The 16,745-nt window shown below is 52.2% G+C and overlaps 1 protein-coding gene across 1 annotated transcript in view; it reads right to left on the bottom strand.

The window, feature by feature from the left end:
* Positions 1-223: 223 nt before the first annotated feature.
* MROH2B (maestro heat like repeat family member 2B) overlaps positions 224-16,745 on the bottom strand; it is an 85,726-nt gene continuing 69,204 nt past the window's right edge. Inside the window, exons 37-50 of the mRNA XM_036020055.1 lie at positions 15,658-15,755; positions 13,264-13,416; positions 10,694-10,851; positions 9,898-10,024; positions 9,169-9,356; positions 7,904-8,044; positions 7,360-7,474; positions 6,624-6,770; positions 6,180-6,362; positions 2,765-2,920; positions 2,349-2,483; positions 1,860-1,962; positions 774-839; positions 224-398 (exon numbers count right to left, since the gene is read on the bottom strand). Of these exons, the coding sequence (XP_035875948.1) occupies positions 292-398; positions 774-839; positions 1,860-1,962; positions 2,349-2,483; positions 2,765-2,920; positions 6,180-6,362; positions 6,624-6,770; positions 7,360-7,474; positions 7,904-8,044; positions 9,169-9,356; positions 9,898-10,024; positions 10,694-10,851; positions 13,264-13,416; positions 15,658-15,755 (1,877 nt within the window). The 3' untranslated portion in view covers positions 224-291. The remainder of the gene's footprint in view (positions 399-773; positions 840-1,859; positions 1,963-2,348; positions 2,484-2,764; positions 2,921-6,179; positions 6,363-6,623; positions 6,771-7,359; positions 7,475-7,903; positions 8,045-9,168; positions 9,357-9,897; positions 10,025-10,693; positions 10,852-13,263; positions 13,417-15,657; positions 15,756-16,745) is intronic.

Here is a 16,745-nt window from a genome sequence, read left to right as displayed (position 1 = left end):
GAATCGTTTCACACTCTGTCTGTTGGGGCGTCTGCAGGCATTTGAGCTCCTCAAGATAGGGGGCTAGCCCGTGGCCAAGGCACGTGGCTGTTGCCGCTCAGTATATTTGTGGGATTGACTTCTGGCCGGTAGAAGCGCCCCAGGGATGCCCTGGAGGGAGAGGAGTCCACCACCCGTTCCGGGCCCCACCCCAGGCACCCCGTCCCTCCTTCGGATGCTGCGAGCCCACGAGTCACGAGGAGAAGACAGGAGTGGGTCACAGAAAAGCCTAGCCGTTTATTTCCTGGTGGCTCAGGGAAGGACGCTTATCTCTTTACACCTTCTCAGGAGGGTCTGCAAGGCAGCCTCGGCTGCCCGCTGGACACTGATGCAGGGGTCTTGCCGCAGTTCTTGGAGCCCTGAAATGGAGAGAATGGCCAGGCCGGTGAGTGAGGAACGCCCAGGCCGAGCTGGGCTGTGCTGTGCGGCTCCCTGCTGGGGAGCAAGGCGGGCCTCAGGCTCATGTGTGGCCGGGAAAGGCAGGATTTGGGAACCACAAGCTGAAATAAGCTAAGAGAAGATCCTGACCCTGAGAGCAAAGGACCACTGGGAAACTGTAGTCTCCTGGGTATGATGCCTGCACAGGCGTGGAGCTGGGATTATTTTATACCCTGGGAAATGTCCAGGGGGCATCTAGGGAGTTTCTGGGCGAACACGCAGCTTGGAGCCGCATTGGTTCCTCCGTCTCTCAGAACGTGCCGGCACACCGGGCAGAAACTGGGGTTGGTACTCACGCATGTTCAGTTGTTCTCTGTCTAATGACTCCACGTATTGGTTGGTCAAATTGAGGACAATGGCATCTAAAATCAATAGGAGAGAGGGGGACTGAATCATCATAGAGGAGGAGGCCATGCGCCTGGTCCAAGGTTCAGTGGTCTGGCTAGTAAACGAGCAAACTCCAACTCCCCCTGCACCCCGGGGTGACGCGAGGCTCATATGTCTGGGCTCCTGAGTGCCATGTCGGGAATGGTCACTCCCTCGATGCATATTTGAGAAAGCTCACGCTATGTCCTCCCAGGGAGTGTGCCATTCATTGTCAGGGTTTCCGGCGAGTGTAAGATATGGCCCCCCATCTTCAAAAAGTGTACAACATAATTGGGGGTCCTATACACGATCCAGTAAAGAATCCTCACTCTTTAAAGTGGCCGGCTCGTGGGCCTGTGCGCCGTGGGCCTGATCAGTTGGAACAGGCATGATGCTAAGGCTTAGATTGTCCTGACAGGAGGGTCCTTGGAGACGCACTCACTTTCCTCCCTTATTTTATAGGTCAGACAAAGAAGCGACACTGATGAGAGAAGGGAATGGTCCAGACTCACGCAGCAGAGCCAAGGTCTGCTGGCGCCGGTCCCAAGGCGCCTCCCCCTTGTATTGTGTTGCTGCCAAGGCCCTCAGCTGCACCTGAGCTTGAGCGTGTTGTTTTATGACAAGAGGTGATACAAAGGAAAACATTTAGGCAGGGGGCAGCAGGCTTGGAGCAAGGACTTGGGGAAAAGAAGGAGCAATGACTTGGGACCGGAAGAAGCACAAAGGGCCCAATATGGAGAGTGGGGGTTGGAAAGACAGAAGATACTGTAGGCTTTCATGCACAAAAGAGCACAGGTTTGCTCCTTGCCGGGGAGATGTTGCAAGACAAAATTTTCTTCCTTTCTCCCTTCCTCCCCCCCTTCCCTTCCTCCCTCCTTTCCTTCCTTCCTTCCTTCCTTCCTTCCTTCCTTGTCATACCTACTGCTCCAGTGTCCATGTTGGGGCAGCTGCAGTCAGAGAGCAGCTCTGGGGGCAGATGGCAGACTCACCTGAGTGGGGGCGTGGCCTGCTCTCACCTGTGAGTTTGATGGCCGAGCTCCTGATCATCTCCCAGCTGCTGCTGAAGAAGGGGAAGGAGTGTGTGTGCAGGATCCACAGAATTTCCTGGTTTTTCTTGGCCTAGAAGAGAAAGAAGGGAATTGCAAAGAGGGAGACCGGAAGAGGACCCTTTACAGAAATCAGCAGCCTGGAGTTCCTAAGGAGGAAGCTCTAAAGGCCAGTGCAGCTCACACAGCCATTAATGATTCTCTCAGGCCGTTCCAGCCTAAGTTGAATAGGAAAGGTACTGGGCTTATGGGACACATCAACAGAGGTGTCTCAGGAATCGAGGAGAACAGAGTCCAGCCAGGCCTTGGGAACTATGGCAGGATACCAAGGATCTCTGCCATCCTTCCAAGATACTTCTGTGTCTCGCTGGAGCTCCCTTGCCCTGTTGGTTGTCTTTCTGGGATTGGCAGGGACCCTTGCCTGCATTGTTCTCCAGGCAGCGCTGACAGCACACTCACCAGTTTTGCACAGAATTGCCTATAGAAATCTCGGGCCCTTGGTGGATCCTGACCATCAAGGAGATTATCTAACACCCCATAGAGTTCCTGGAGGCCCAGAAAGGGGATGGAGACTGTCAGGACATCGCGGCAAGCCTGCAAGACAGAGTTTTCTGCATCACGGTCCGTAGCGCTGGCTCCCCTTCCAGAGGGTGAACTGCTGGCTAGTGTTGGGAAAGGAGCAACGTCAGTGATGGGAAGGGCTTCCTGGTCCATATGGGCACCTTCCCAGGGTCAAGGGAGGAAGAGCAAACTCGGGAAGAGCTGGAGAGGGAGAAGCCGGGCGTGGAGAAGTGGCTTTCTGGGTCAGACGGGGCACACGGGCACATCCGGCCGCGGGGGAGGAGAAGGGACAGTTGTCTGCGAGGGCCACTTACAGCTCCAACTTTGGGGTTGGGATCCCAGAGGTGGAGAAGGAACGATATCATGCTCTTTTTAATTTCTTCCGCAAAAAACATCTTCCACCTTCTTCCTGTTAGGGATGCCAGATTCTCAAATAAGACGATGGCAGTCAGTCTCACATCGTCCTGCTCCTGTGGCGACAGATGCAAGTCCTGGGTGAGTCCCCCTTTCAGGCCATCTCCATCCGGCACGCCCAGCTCCACCCCCACCCTGCCTGGGGCGGCCGGGTCACAGCCCCGGCCGTTCCTTTTCCGGCAGCCCTGGGACCCGCACTCACTACAAGGGTTCTGATGGCCGCGGGCCGGGGTTCTAAGTGATACCGTGCAAGGGGAGACATGGTTGCTGCCTCTGAGTGGCCGATGGGGAAATGTGACCACAGGAATGAGAAGCAGGGAGCGGAAAGCCAGGACAGGAATGCTCTTTATTTTTTATTTACACAAGTCAGCCCGACCGCCGCAGGGGCGTGAGTTACGGGGCCTCTAACCCTGATTCCCCAAGGCCCGGGACCTTCTCCAAGATTCCAGATACTTTCTAACGGAATTACAGGCCGCTCAGAAATTCGGACTTTGGGTCTCAGAGAGAAGGGACAAACAAAAAATGTGTTTAGCCCCATTCTTGTGTATGTGGAGTGAAGGAACTTTTTTGCTTGTCGTCCTGGATGGCCCGCCATGACCCTAAAAACGGAGGGGTGAAGTGGTGGAGAAAGATGCCCTTCTGTTGTCTCCGATACTTGGCTGATGAGGTTCAGAGTTGTAACAGACTGGTGAATTTTCTGGAGAGCTTCCCCCTGACCCACCCAGGTCTAGAAAATCAGTGTAAAACACCTGTGTGGGGGCACGGGGGTGGAAGAACAAGTCCCAAGGAGTACAATGTTGTTTATAGACCAGCAGTCAACACGAGCGCTCAAGAGCTTTGCCTGAATGCAGGGGCGGGAGACAGAGGAGTTCGTTTTGATGGCGAACTGCCCATGTGCGAGGGCACGCAAACCAGATGCCGCGAAAAAGGAGCCTAATGAAGATCCCCCAGAAAAAAGAAAGATGGGCTGTTGCGAAAGGGCCAGAAAAGTTAAACAAAAACACGAGACATGACCTCGTATGGTAGAAATATTCTTTACATGTACTAGGGATGCGGTCAGGATACAGGTGTTTAAAAAGCGTCATTTTTTAAAAGAAAGCAGACCAATAACAAAGTACCCAAAAGGCATTCACTTTAAAAAGAATCTGAATTTTTCAAAACTGATGACCTGAAGGTAGGTTAAGGAACAATCGGGTGCCGGGAGAGGCCCTGGAGTCCGATGACCTTGTGGGAGTTGGGGAGACGGACTCACAGAGCGTGGGGAGATTGCTCAGGGTGACGGTGTGGGAGAGAGCAGCGAGCTGGGCCTGGGCACGGGGCAGCGGCCACACTTTCAGTTCCCCCATTTCACCGAAGTGTGGCCGTGTTCTGAGAAGTCCAGGAAAACACTTAAATAATGGGAAAAAAGGAGGGGGGATCTGGAAATTACAAAATTGTATGTTTAATCTACAGACAATATAGGGGCAAGCATCACAAAGTAGAGTTACATGTATTTGCAGCAAGAGAGCATTGCTGGAGAGTAAATTGCATGTCATCGCTAAGACTCAAGTTTCATCAAACGTTTATGCAGACACAATAGGAACTGATACCTGTTAGGAATGAGAAAGGTCGAACCTAACAACCTGCAAGACCTGAGACTTTATGTTCTGCAATAAGAGGGAAAAACACTATCTTTCCATAAGTGCCCTTGTGATTGATTACCGGAGGCTCAGATCCAAACAAACTGTCATCGCTGAGTCCACAACACCCGAGGGAAACCCAGCAGACAGATGGGGCTCCGCAGGGGCGACCCGAGCCCCTCGTTAAAGATCGTCACCAGCTGTGTGTGCGATGAGAAAGGAGTAGTAGCTGGGAAGGAGCAGAAAGCTCCTTTCAAAGGGCCGGTTTAAGCTAGCGCGGGAGTACACAAGGGCCACTGAATACCCACAACGGGAGAGTGAGGGACTGCGGGCCTGGAGCGCAGGCCGGAATCCAGAGGTCTGTATGGCCAAGAAACTGTGCCAAAGAGTCAGGAAGAAAGGACGAGATTTAAAGGAAAGACATGGAGTGAACCAGAAAAGTGTGGACGTGAGAGGTAATTTTTTCTTTAGGTTCTATTCCATACTTCTCAGGCCTCGTGCAGGGACACAATATACAATTGCTGGCTTATAAAATACTTAAGGAGCTGAAAAATTGGGTTTGTGATGGATAGCGAAGGAAACGAAGGCTTTCCAGGCTGGAGACTGGAGGGAAATAAGTCACGTAATTAAGCCTTAATGTTTCCGAAGGAGGCGGCCAGCAGCCTTCCGTCCCCTCGGACAGTGCAGAACACAGGGTTGGACCGCAGACGCAGACATCGACGTCAGACGTGGAGCCGATTTGTACACCATGACGGTGCACAGGCCCCAAACACACAATCAAACCAAGTTTCCCAGAAGTTCTAAAGGAAAATGGCCTTCCCTGGCCCCAGATCGCTGCCTGGTATTTTCTGAGATCAGGGCTACGGACTAGATCAGGGGTCGACAGACTCTTCCCTGAAAGGCCGGACAGGAAGTCATCCGGCCTTTGCGGGGCACCTGGCTCCTGTAACAGCTAATCAGCTCTGCGGACGGGACCAGACGGGAAAGCCGCCACAGGCGCGGCGCAACCAGTGGGCGTGGCTGTGTCCCAGAGACACTCAATCTGCGGGGAGATGCTCTGGGCTAACGCTGGCCCTCAAGCTATGGTTCCTACTGACTCCTGGATGAAAGGAGCCACAGGAGCGTTTGGAGTCTTTAACTCTCGGATGTGGAAACGATGGGGTTCGAGGGGACAGCACCACCCCTGGGCCCCTACCTCTGTACCGAGTGTAACTTACAGTCCTAACGTGCGTTCCCCCCAAAGCAAACTTGGACAATGAGGACGTAGGTGTAAGTAATTATTTGGGAGGCGAGCCCAGGCAGCATAATGGGACAGGGAAGAGACGAAAGCCATGAAAGGGAACACTGATGAGTGTGTTAGCCTTGTAGGAAGGTGGAGCTCAGGCCCGAGGGATGAGAAAGCTGGGGAGTTTCCCTACAAACTCCTGCTTCTTATCATCTGAGGGTCCTTCCCCAACGTCGGGCCCAGCCTGCTCAGACCCGTTATGATTCCTGGGCCAGAGAGTAAGTGCCCTTAGACGGAGACGCAAGAAGCCGACAGCCTGCTCGGGAATCATTCAGGTGACCCCTGGGCAGGTGACCTCAGGGCCAGGACAAGGAATATGGGTGAGATGCTGACATGGCCTGCTACTACCTGGACCTCTCGTGTCCGCTCACTTCTCCTGGGGAGGGAAGGTTCCTGAGCAGGCTCACTTACGTCTTCAAAGAAGGTTCTCGTTTGCAGCACTATCTCTTTGAAGTAGAAGCTCACGTCTCGGTCCGTGAGCAGCTCCAGGATCTTCTTCAGGGCCTTCAGGCTCTCACAGACGACCTCGGTGCGCGCCAGGTGGTACAGGCCTCTGATGATAGACTCCAATATTATCTGCTTGTGCTTCTTCACCTGTTTTGAAGTAAGCTCTTTTAGTGTCAAAGGCTGTTGTATGCGTGTGCCGGGAACAAGGGGAGGAGGCCCCAGGGAAGCGGACTGAAATTCTGTTAGGGTCACAAGCCCTTCAGATCAAGAGCTACAGGTTTAGCCATTTATTTGGATTTGTGCTTGATCGCTTTGCGACCACAGACAGAAGGTGTGGGTTAGTCCGTAAGTATTTCAAACTCTGCTTAAATGAACGATTCCCCTCCCAACCACCCCCCGCCCCGTTACCTTGTGGGGGGCGCCGGAAGCTGTGTTGCCGAGCCCCCGGATGGCCATTTGCCTGAGAGTGGCGTTGGAGTCCCAGGCGCTCTGGTCCATCAGGATGAGCACGTTCCGTAGATTCCAGTGCTTCCACAGGACCGGCTCCTTCATGAGCTGCAAAGGACACAGTCCTCCCCTTCAGGTGAGGGAGCGGCTGCCCTCAGGGGAGTGCCGGAGGCCTCCCGACTCCAGCTGGAGACGGGGCGGCTACCACCCGCCCGTGGAGCAGAGGATGAAGAGCCCGCCGGTGGGCCAGCCAGTCCTGCAGAAACTAAGCTCCGGGTGGGAGCAGCCCGCAGGTCGAGGTTCCCCAGGGATGAGAAGAGAACCCCTCGCTAAGGAGAGGCTTCTGATGAAGGTAAGTGGAAAAAACAGGGCAGGGAAAAGGGGGGTTTTGCTTCTCTGGATCAACTGGGACTGCCTTTACCCCAGAGGGTGGGTGGGGGGCAGTAACAGATGCCTGTTGGTTACTTTTTGTGCTGTCCCTCTTGTGTTTACTCTCTGCCCTTCTGCGTGCTGGGAGGCTGACTTCTGCAGGCTGGAGGACGGGAAGGAGTTGGGGTGGGTTCTTTTCTTTTTCCCTTCTCACTCCCTGCTCAGGTGACCAAGGCCCCGGCCGGTCCCCTGTCTCCCCCGCAAAGTCCCTGAGAGAAACACCCCAGGGGACGCCCCGTGGAGCCCGCTGGGATGCGGCTGGCCTTGCCTCGGAGAAGAACGCCATGCCCGTGATGCGGTAGTTCTCCGAAGAGGAGGTCAGCGACCAGTGCAGCTGCTCCATGATGGCCAGGATGATTCTGTGCTGCCACACGGCCATGCTCCTGGAAAACCCATGCCTCCGGCTGTAACGCAGGGGCTCGCTTCTTCCTCAGCAGTGGGGGTGGGGGGGGCTCCTAGCCTCTGTCTCTCCCAGGAAAATAAACCCTCTAGACAGGGATGTTCAAGGAAAGAGCTCCAAGGCTTCCACTTTAAGATTGCCTACTGTGCGCCCAGTTTAAGTGTGGTTGGCCTAGAACTGGTCAATATTTTGCTTTTTTTTTTTTCTTTAGGGAGTGGTAAGTTCTGGGCTGATCCTACCCCCTCTTCCCAAACCCCTTTGCTCCTTCTTCTCTGCTTCTTCTGCTTGGCCACATGCAAGCCTTTGGTGAGGCAATTGCTCTCAGTGAAGTCGCCTGCACTGCATTTTTTTTTTTTTTTACTCCATTTCTAGCGTTCTCCTCTGCAGCCAGCCTGGGATACCTGCGCGTTACCTGGCCAGTGCGCACACTCCGAGGTGGTGGGTACTGGGGCTGTGGAGCAGCGTCCACACGTTGTCTCCTTCGTCCGACTCCACGGCGAAGCCCCCTCTCACGGCCTGGGCCTGCACGCATTTCAGGGTGGCCGTCGAGAGCCTGCGGGAGCCGGGTGGCGTCACCAGAGGAAGTCAGCCCTGTACCGTGAGCCGCGGCTTCCCCAGCCCACCCTTCCCCTCCCCCCACAGCACTCCCTGGCTCCTGCCCGAATGGATGGTGCACAAGGGAACAAACGGGCGGGCCAGCCGGCCTCACGCTTCTGTCAAAGGGAACGCCAAGGGGATTGGAGCTGGCAGATAATGCCACTAAATCTTGTCAGCCTCTCCTGAGAAAATAAAGTCCTAAGGATGGAAGGTGAATTCCGAGTCGCATTTCGCTGATTTGGAAACAGCGCCTCGGGGATCAGGACGCGTCCTGCAGTGGACAGTGTGCTGCCGTTGGTGGCCAGCTGGTAGCTGTGACATGGTTGCTGTTGTCTGTGCATGCACATGCACACGCACGCATGCACATGCATGGATTGGGGGATGGATTTTTATACTGATGCCATTTTAGTGAAGTTACATGTACCGTGGAAACTACACAGGTTGTGCCTAACTGCAATTTAAACCGTCTTTTTAATGTTGATTTGACCTTGGAATGAAAAGTTATGCACAAGAGCAGGGAAACAAAGCAATGTGATATTTGGAGAAAAATGTATGTCTAATAATCCTAAACTAGCTCTTGGGATACAAATAAAATACAATTTTAAACTATAAGAAAGCATTGATCCATGGCTTAATTGTTCTGTTTTTTTCCTTTCTCAATAGCACACAAAATCAAGTTGCTTCCTTCCATGGGCAAAGTCTTAGCTTTGCTGAAATATGGTTTTTGTTTTCCTTGTTTCCCTGGTGGCCTTGCGTGCTGTAGAATGCCAGCTTTCCTTGAAAGGTCTCAGTGAAAGAAACCACAGGAAAGAGAGCGGGCCCTCGGGGGAAGAAGACGCAGCCGCTTGTTTGTGCTGTGACCTTCTGGGCAATCACACTGGGTGTCGCTGGCTCAGGAAGAATCGCTACGGGGCTTAGGGACGCAGAGCGGCGGACAGCGGAGCAGTGCAGTGGCGGAGCGTTGCTTTCTCACAGGTAGCTGAGGCCGTGCCAGAAGGCGCAGGCCTTGACTCCTGCATCCCGGTGCTTCTGGATCTGGGACAAGGACACTCTGGAGGGCACGCCCGCCCGGCCACTCACCTGCAGGGGTCCGCGACCTGCTGCCGCTCCCCTTGCTGCATCACCCGCCGCCGGAAGCTCAGGCTGGAAGTGGGCATGGCCTGGCCCAGCGTGCAGCTGACCAGCTTCAGGAGCAGCGTGAACAGCTCTGGGTACAGGCCTGTCACAGGGGTGCCTATCGACACGACTTCGTGGATGGCGCAGGCCACCTGAGGGGGGAAAGGGCCTTGTGGTGGGGCAGGCTCCTTTCCTCCAAGGTCGTCCTCTCGCTGGGCCGGTTGGAAACTTTGTCCCCCCCTCCACCCCGTGACTGCCTCCCGAGTTGCCCACGTTCACGGTAAAAACACAGAAAAGGGGGGGAGGGATGTGGGGTCTGTCTGGACACCTGTCAGCTCGGACTGTGTTTCTCTCTCAGAATTGCCGTGTTCGGCGACCCCTGACTCCAGGGGCCACCAGTCGAAATGCTTTCCAGCAGTGGGGGCTCTCTCAACACAAAAGGGTACCTCAGATATCTTGGGGACAAATTTGGAAATACAGACACCCAGATTTCCTTTGGGCTGATGAGAAATTTGCTTCTAACAATGGCAGCTGCAGGCAAAACGATTGCCATCTTTGTCCGGACTTGACTGAACATCAGGGCCCGAGAGGACACGCGTGATGAATGAATGAACGGCACGTCCCCAAGCTCCAGGCAGGGGCAGTCACGGAGTGGGGCCCGGCTCCAGACACGTGACGGGCTGTCCAACTCACCGCGATCGCGTCCATGCCGGCCAGGTCATCTTCCAGGCTGTTCTCCAGCTTGTCTGTCAGGGCTCGCAGGAGCTTGCTGCTGGACGCTGGGTTCTCTGCCAGAGCCTTCCACAGTGTCTTTGTGTCCCTAGGGCAGTGAGGCGGGGGCTGGTGAGGCACAGCTCCTTGGAGTGCGAGCTGTTCCCTCCGACTCACTCTAAAACCACATAATGACTAACCAAAACCTCAAGGGCAGATGGATGTGTCAGCACGCCGGGGGATAATGAGGATTTTATTTAACAACCCAGCATTCCGGCCTCCGATTCCTGTTACTGTCCATCAAGACAGAAACCTATAAGTAGGTGTATTCTGGGCAACCAGAAAGAGGAGAAATACTCGCTTTTTAATACTAATTCCTATGGTGTGTTTAAGAAAAATCTCATTCTCATTCAAGGAGCATATATAGGGAAAACATCACTTGTGATTCAAACTCTAATTTTTTAAAAATATTTTATTTATTTATTTTTTAGAGAGGGAAGGGAGGGAGATAGAGAGAGAGAGAGAAACATCAATGTGCGGTTGCTGGGGATTATGGCCTGCAACCCAGGAATGTACCCTGGCTGGGAATCGAACCTGGGACACTTTGGTTCCAGCCTGTGCTCAATCCACTGAGCTACACCAGCCAGCAAACTCTAATTTTTAAATTATTATCCAGCCTTGATTTAGTCCCTTCCTCTCACAGGACGACCCCTTCCCAGTGCCTTGCAGAGTGCGGCCTCACCCTCCGGGAGAGGGGTTAGGGCTGGCCGGGCCCTACCTGTCGAAGGGCAGGGGCTTCTGCAGGAGGCTGGTGACGACGGCCTCCGGGTGGAAGCTGGCCATCTGGGAGATGGCGTCCAGCATGAACCGAAAGCTCTCCTCCTTCTGCCTGAGGACCGGCATGTGGTAGTAGAGGATGCTCAGGATATCCAGCAGCTAAGAAGGAGAGGCCAACACAAACACTCAGTTGCTGTTTTCCTTCTCTGTGGAAGGCTCAGGGCTTCTCTGGTCGGCACATTGGTGGTCAATGAATTATAAAAACTGTTAAAAATGATCATCCATTCTATGCACAGTCTTTCTCTTATTTGGGAGAATTATTGTTGACTTGGGTAATTTTTCTTAAACACTTTGGTGACTATTTTGTGAAAGGCTGCTTGATGCCAGGTGTGGCGCCAAGTTGAGTGCTGTGCGGAGTTGACCCGAGACAGGTAAGATGCAGCCCTCCCCCAGAAGAAACGGGTGGTCCGATAAAGGCCCTTAGGCACATACTCAAAGGCTTGTGCAGAAGACGGTGTGTGACTAGTGGCACACAAGCAATGCACAGGCCCGGCAGGGAATGCAGAAGTAGCTGAGGTTGCTATGGAGAGAGCCCTGGTCTGGGTCTCGGGGGACACACAGCAGTTTCAGAAGGCAAGGGGGAGTTGGTGGCGAGAGGCAGCCACATCAGAAAGAATACAGGTGAAGATGTAAAATCAAAAAGCAGGAGACCAGGTGGAGCACAGAGGGTTTTTTAGAGCAGTGACACTGTTTCGTATGACACAAGAGTGGTGGACACGTGTCATTATGTATTTGTCAACACCAAGAGTGAACCCTAATGTAAACTATGGACTTTGGGTGCTTATATCATGTGCCTGTGTAGGTTCGTCAGTTGGGCCTGGGTGGGGGCGGGAGCTACAGGGGAACTCTGTGCTTTCTGTTCAACTTTTCTCTGAAAGATAACATCTACATCTCGAGCATATCATGCTGAACAACATGTCAGACAGAAAAATTTAAGAACCATATAATTTTACTCATATGCTAGATATAAAACTGAAAGCAACAAACAAACAAATAAGAAAAACGAACAAAAACTCACAGACACAGAGAATAGGACGGTGGTGACCAGAGGGAGGGGGCAGGAGGGGCCGTCACGGGGAAAGGGGCTGAAATAGACGGTGACAGAAAATGGTTTGACTTGGGGTGGCAGACACACAATGCAACACACAGATGACGTGTCACAGAATCGCACACTCGAGACCTGTATAATCCTATTATCCATTGTCACCTCAATACATTTAATTTAAAAATGAAATTTAAAACTCTCTATAAAAAACAGCATGAGATCACGGGTACAAGCAAATGCAGAAAAGACCTCAGGAGCCGCGGAATGGTCTAGTTCAGCGTGCAGAGAGAATGAACGCCATAAAAACAGGGCCACGGCGAAGAGGAAGCCAGATCCCAGAGGGCACCAAAGGCTGCCGTTACAGATTTGGGTGTTACTCTGCAAGTAGCATGGAATGATGTTATATATTCAGATGGTTGACTTGGGGAAGGGTGTGTCTCTATGGTAAAGTAACTTGGCTTCTCGTAGTTGTTTCCCGCACTTATTTTGGATAGAAAGTTTTAGGTTAAGCATAACATGATTACTACGGAGTCTCATTTCAATGATTCTTGGAGAAGATTTGAGTCCCTTTTGTATCCTTTTATGTATTGTGTGAGTAACTCTCTTTTATGCTTAAACACCCAAATTCATGAACGTTCTACCTTTATTAACCTTTGATTCTCCCATGCCTAGCTCAGTGCCTGCCAATTGTATGCAGTCCATAAATGTTTCTGAAATAAAAAAAAAACTGACTGGGAAGTAATTAACACAGAGGCCGTTTGTAAAAGTCATGTGTTAGCAAATTCTTTGACTTAGGATGGTGACGCTGGGCTGTGGGGAGCATAGCTTATTTCTCCCAGTCTCCTTGGAATGCCTGCATTGCGTTAAAGAGTCTTTTCCTTCTTACTAATCTTTGAGTTGTTTGTATTCTGCTTCCGACTCTAAGAGACAGACTAGAACATATCCATTTGGAGCTCTTAGCCAAGCTTCCTTAATGGAAACCCTGTTTTCTCAGCTTCCCTCTCCGGCTGGGAGAAAGGATGGAGGACTTTCCCCTCAATCAGTCCCTCAAGGACAGCCCTCCTTCCCCCAGAACAGGCTCTAAGGAGGGTGGAAGACCAGCCAGCAGAGTGCCAGCGGCCTTAGAGACCGTCCTGGCCCTCAGTGGCCACCCCAAAGGCATTCACACGGTCACTCTCATGCTCGAAGGTCTAACAGCCCAGTTTTCCATAATCCAAATGCCCCTGGGTCAGAGCTGCTTTCTCTGGCCAACAAAGGACAGTTTGGGGGGTGTTTGTGATGACAGATCAGAGAGGCAGTCCGCCAGCACGGGCCTGGTTGTTGACGCGCGGCTGGGGCCCCTGCGGAGACGTCCTGAAGATGTCTCTGTTTGCTGCCCATCAGGGGACAAGGTGAGAAGCGACCACCGAGCGGCATTTCAGAGGTGCTGCAGTTTGGCTCGGTTGCCCGACCGGCCGTCAGTTTACCTGGTCCTCCAGAGCAGCTCCCTGCTCCTTCAGGGCGGTGGTCATCCACACACCACAGGCCGTTGTGCACGAGGGGCCGAGGGTCTCCAGCCCGTCCAGGATTTCCTCCAGGAACACGACCATTTCTTCGCTTGGGATGAGCTTAGTGACCATCTGAGAGGGTACCAGAAACACTCATGTTACCAGCGCCACCCTTCATGTCTGGACACATACAATGTGCTGTTACTCCTTGCTTTCGCATATTGGAGACCGATGGCCTTGGCAAACAGTGAGCATGGGACTGGGGCCTTAGACACTGAAGACAACACTCAGAATGGACACAGACATGACCTTCGACCTCTAAGCAACATTTCCCTGGAGTTGCCTTTTTATCATTTTACACGTATCCAGTCCCAGGCCTGCGGATGCAATATTCTCTCCACACTAAGGTCGCAGTACGCTCCGTAGGGGAAAAATGATGCGCAATGTGTACATAGTAATTTGTATGTTCCAAAGTACTTCACAGACCTTTCCTACAGCATCGAAGTGAGTCTCGTGTCTGCCAAAGACTAGCTAAGACAAACCATTACGAGCCCAGTATTTTGCTCTTCTGTCTCAATATTAAGAGTAGTTGATCAAATGTCCAGAAATGTAAAGCTTTGCAGTTTGGTCTTTACATACAAAAACTATATAGAATGTTGCTTGATAGCAGTGTGTGAGTATGAGGGCATGTGAGTGTGTTTGTGTGAGTGTATGAAAAGTTTGAAAGAATTCCAGGAGCATCGCCCGGGGCTTTAACCAAGTAAGGCGGTCATAATTACGGGACTTTGGTATGGAAACATTCCTGTTCACAGCCGACTCCCCCGATATTAAATGGGCTGAGGATGCTCGGCAGAACCACCCTTGGGAGGAACTGAGTTCCTGTTCGTGAGCGCTGGCATGTCCTGGCCAGTGTGCGACTTATCACTGTTCCCAGATCAAAGGGCGGGGCTAGCGTGTCTGTTCTACGTGGCACCAAATGCCAAGGTCAGTGGCTATCTGTTTTCCTTCCTTCCTTCTTTCTTTTTTTTTTTTTAATAACACATTGTGATGGGTGTTCGTCTAGGAAGAAAGGGAATTTATGTCTTTGAGCCCCTATCCTGTGTCAGATACTTCCTTAGGCACGTGACCTATGATCTCCCCTAATCCCCACCTTGCTTCTCTCCCATATTCTGATGTTTTTCTCACTGTCATCACTGCTAGTCCAAGTCACCTAATCTCACACCTAGATGCTTGTAGTTTTCTGCAAAGTTGGCTCACTAATGTCACTCTTGCCAGCCTATTTTCTGGGGTAAACACGGCAGTTGGACACTTCAGAAATCAAAATTTAGTTAGTTCCTCCTCACAGAACTATCGCTAGCCCATAAAAGGTTTTTTTGCAAATTAGATAAAGGCGTCCTGTCCTCCATTCTGACCGGTTTTGTTGGACTCTGCATTGCCCTTTGTGAATCATCGCCAGGATACACACAAACCCACAATGTCTACTTTAGAGCAGATGCCGCCTCCCGTGGGGGTGCCCTTGTGCGTTCTTCTCAGGTGGCGCAGCCACAGGGAGTCGTCCTGACCCTTCTGCTCCTTAAATCTGAAGCCTCCACTGGCTGTAGATTTTAATTGCGTAAAAGCCAGGGTCCTTAACGAGGCTTGGCACGTTCCTGACTTGGCCCTGGGCTGTCTCTTGGATCTCATTATCTACTTCTTTCTCCAACACCAGGCGTTTGCACCTGCCACTTCCTCTCTGCCTGGAGTGCCCTTTTCCACTGGTCTGTCTGCTTGTCTCTTTCAGAGTGACAGTCTCGGGGGGATCACCCCTTCCTGACCTGACTATTTTGCTCAGCACTCACTACCTGACATGGTGTCTGTTTGGTGGACTCCCTCTACTAGGACGTAAGCCTGGTGAGCGCAGGCATTTTGTCCTTTTCTGTTCTCAGAGCTTAGGCCAAAGTCTGGCACATGGTAGGTGCACAGGGCATGTTAGGTGAATACATGGATGATTGACTAAATGGATGATCGATGGACTCATCCTCATGACAACTCTGACAGGTAGTCCAGGAAGTTTTTTGGAGATAAGGATTCGGAGCTTCGAGCAGTGCACACAGAGTCCACCTGATTGACCCCACAGCCCTTGTCCCTTCACCTCCACCCCACCGTCTTCCTCCACCTGCAGAGGACCGCTTGGCTGACTGTGAAATGAGCAGTAGCAGGCATCAACTGGGCACACATCAACCCAGAGCTCGCAAATGACAGGACAAAGGTCTTCTGTTTGGCCTGGGTGGCTCTACTACTGCCCTCTTCAGTAGTGAGACATACACACTCACTCACTAGAAAGTCCACCAGAATCACCTTGACATCCCTTGGCCAGGCCTCCGTGTCTATTACCTTTGCTATTTTAGAAGAAATCTTGACCTGGACCTGCACGTCATCACACTGCAGCCCCTCCTGCAAATCCTGCAGCCTCTCCATCTCCAAGCGAATACCTACAAGCAACGGCAGGAGACACAGGTAAGAGTTCAGGGACCTGAGAGACCTTGAAGAGGCTGGCTATATTTCGATGCAACGCTCATTCGGCTGTGGGACACCATGAAGACTGTCTGACGAGACAGCGAACGTAAGAACAGACATGTACTCAGTAGTCTCTACCTGCCGGGCACCGTGTGGAATCCTCGCATACAATGACCTCACTTATTACTCAGAAAGATCATCTCAGGTAGACTCTCCTGTTACTGCCCCCATCTTGCAGCTGAGAAAGCTGAGGCAGAAATATGAAGCCATTTGGCCACATGGTAGTGAGTAAACAGTAGGGAAGTCAGGGCTTGCACCCTGGTCTGCCTGACACCCTGACAGCGATGCCCAGGCTCTCGCTGCTGAGTGGTCCTGCTAACCCAGTCAGCCTTCCCTCCTGCAGTGAGCCGCTGTGGGGGGGCTGCAGTGAGTCACTGTGGGGGGACTGCAGCGAGCCGCTGGGGGGGACGGGAAGGTCACTGGTAACAGGAGCATCAGCACCTGCGTAGGTGCTTGCTGATCTCCATTATAAAAGCAGGCCTAGGTTGTAATGATTTTCTGTTTGTTGTTTGAATATAGAGTGACTGTGGACACCCACACCTGGATGGCTCGGCAGAAGGCCACCTGGCCCGGCAAACACGCGAAGACTTCCGGGCCACACAGACTTGAGCCCACAGCCCAGTCCCGCGAGTCCAGCCGGAGTCCAAGGTACCGGCACATTTTCGACCTCAGAGACCTCATCTCAAACTGACCGAGTCCCACCCATGAGTGTCAAATGGGTACTTGATTTAGTATTACAGTCATTAGTTATATCTAGTAGGTGTTTAATATTCATGTTCTTCCTTTCTACTCTGCTTACTTAATTAATCAGGAGAACGAGTTAAAGTGAATCACAAATTAGGGCATTTCTTCTTAACAAAGAGTATTGGAAGACCTGAATTTTGCGTCTTTCAAGGACATACAGG

This window comes from Phyllostomus discolor, chromosome 3 (genome assembly GCF_004126475.2).
Source record: "Phyllostomus discolor isolate MPI-MPIP mPhyDis1 chromosome 3, mPhyDis1.pri.v3, whole genome shotgun sequence".
Taxonomy (NCBI): domain Eukaryota; kingdom Metazoa; phylum Chordata; class Mammalia; order Chiroptera; family Phyllostomidae; genus Phyllostomus; species Phyllostomus discolor.
This window is presented reverse-complemented; position numbering and strand designations above follow the sequence as displayed.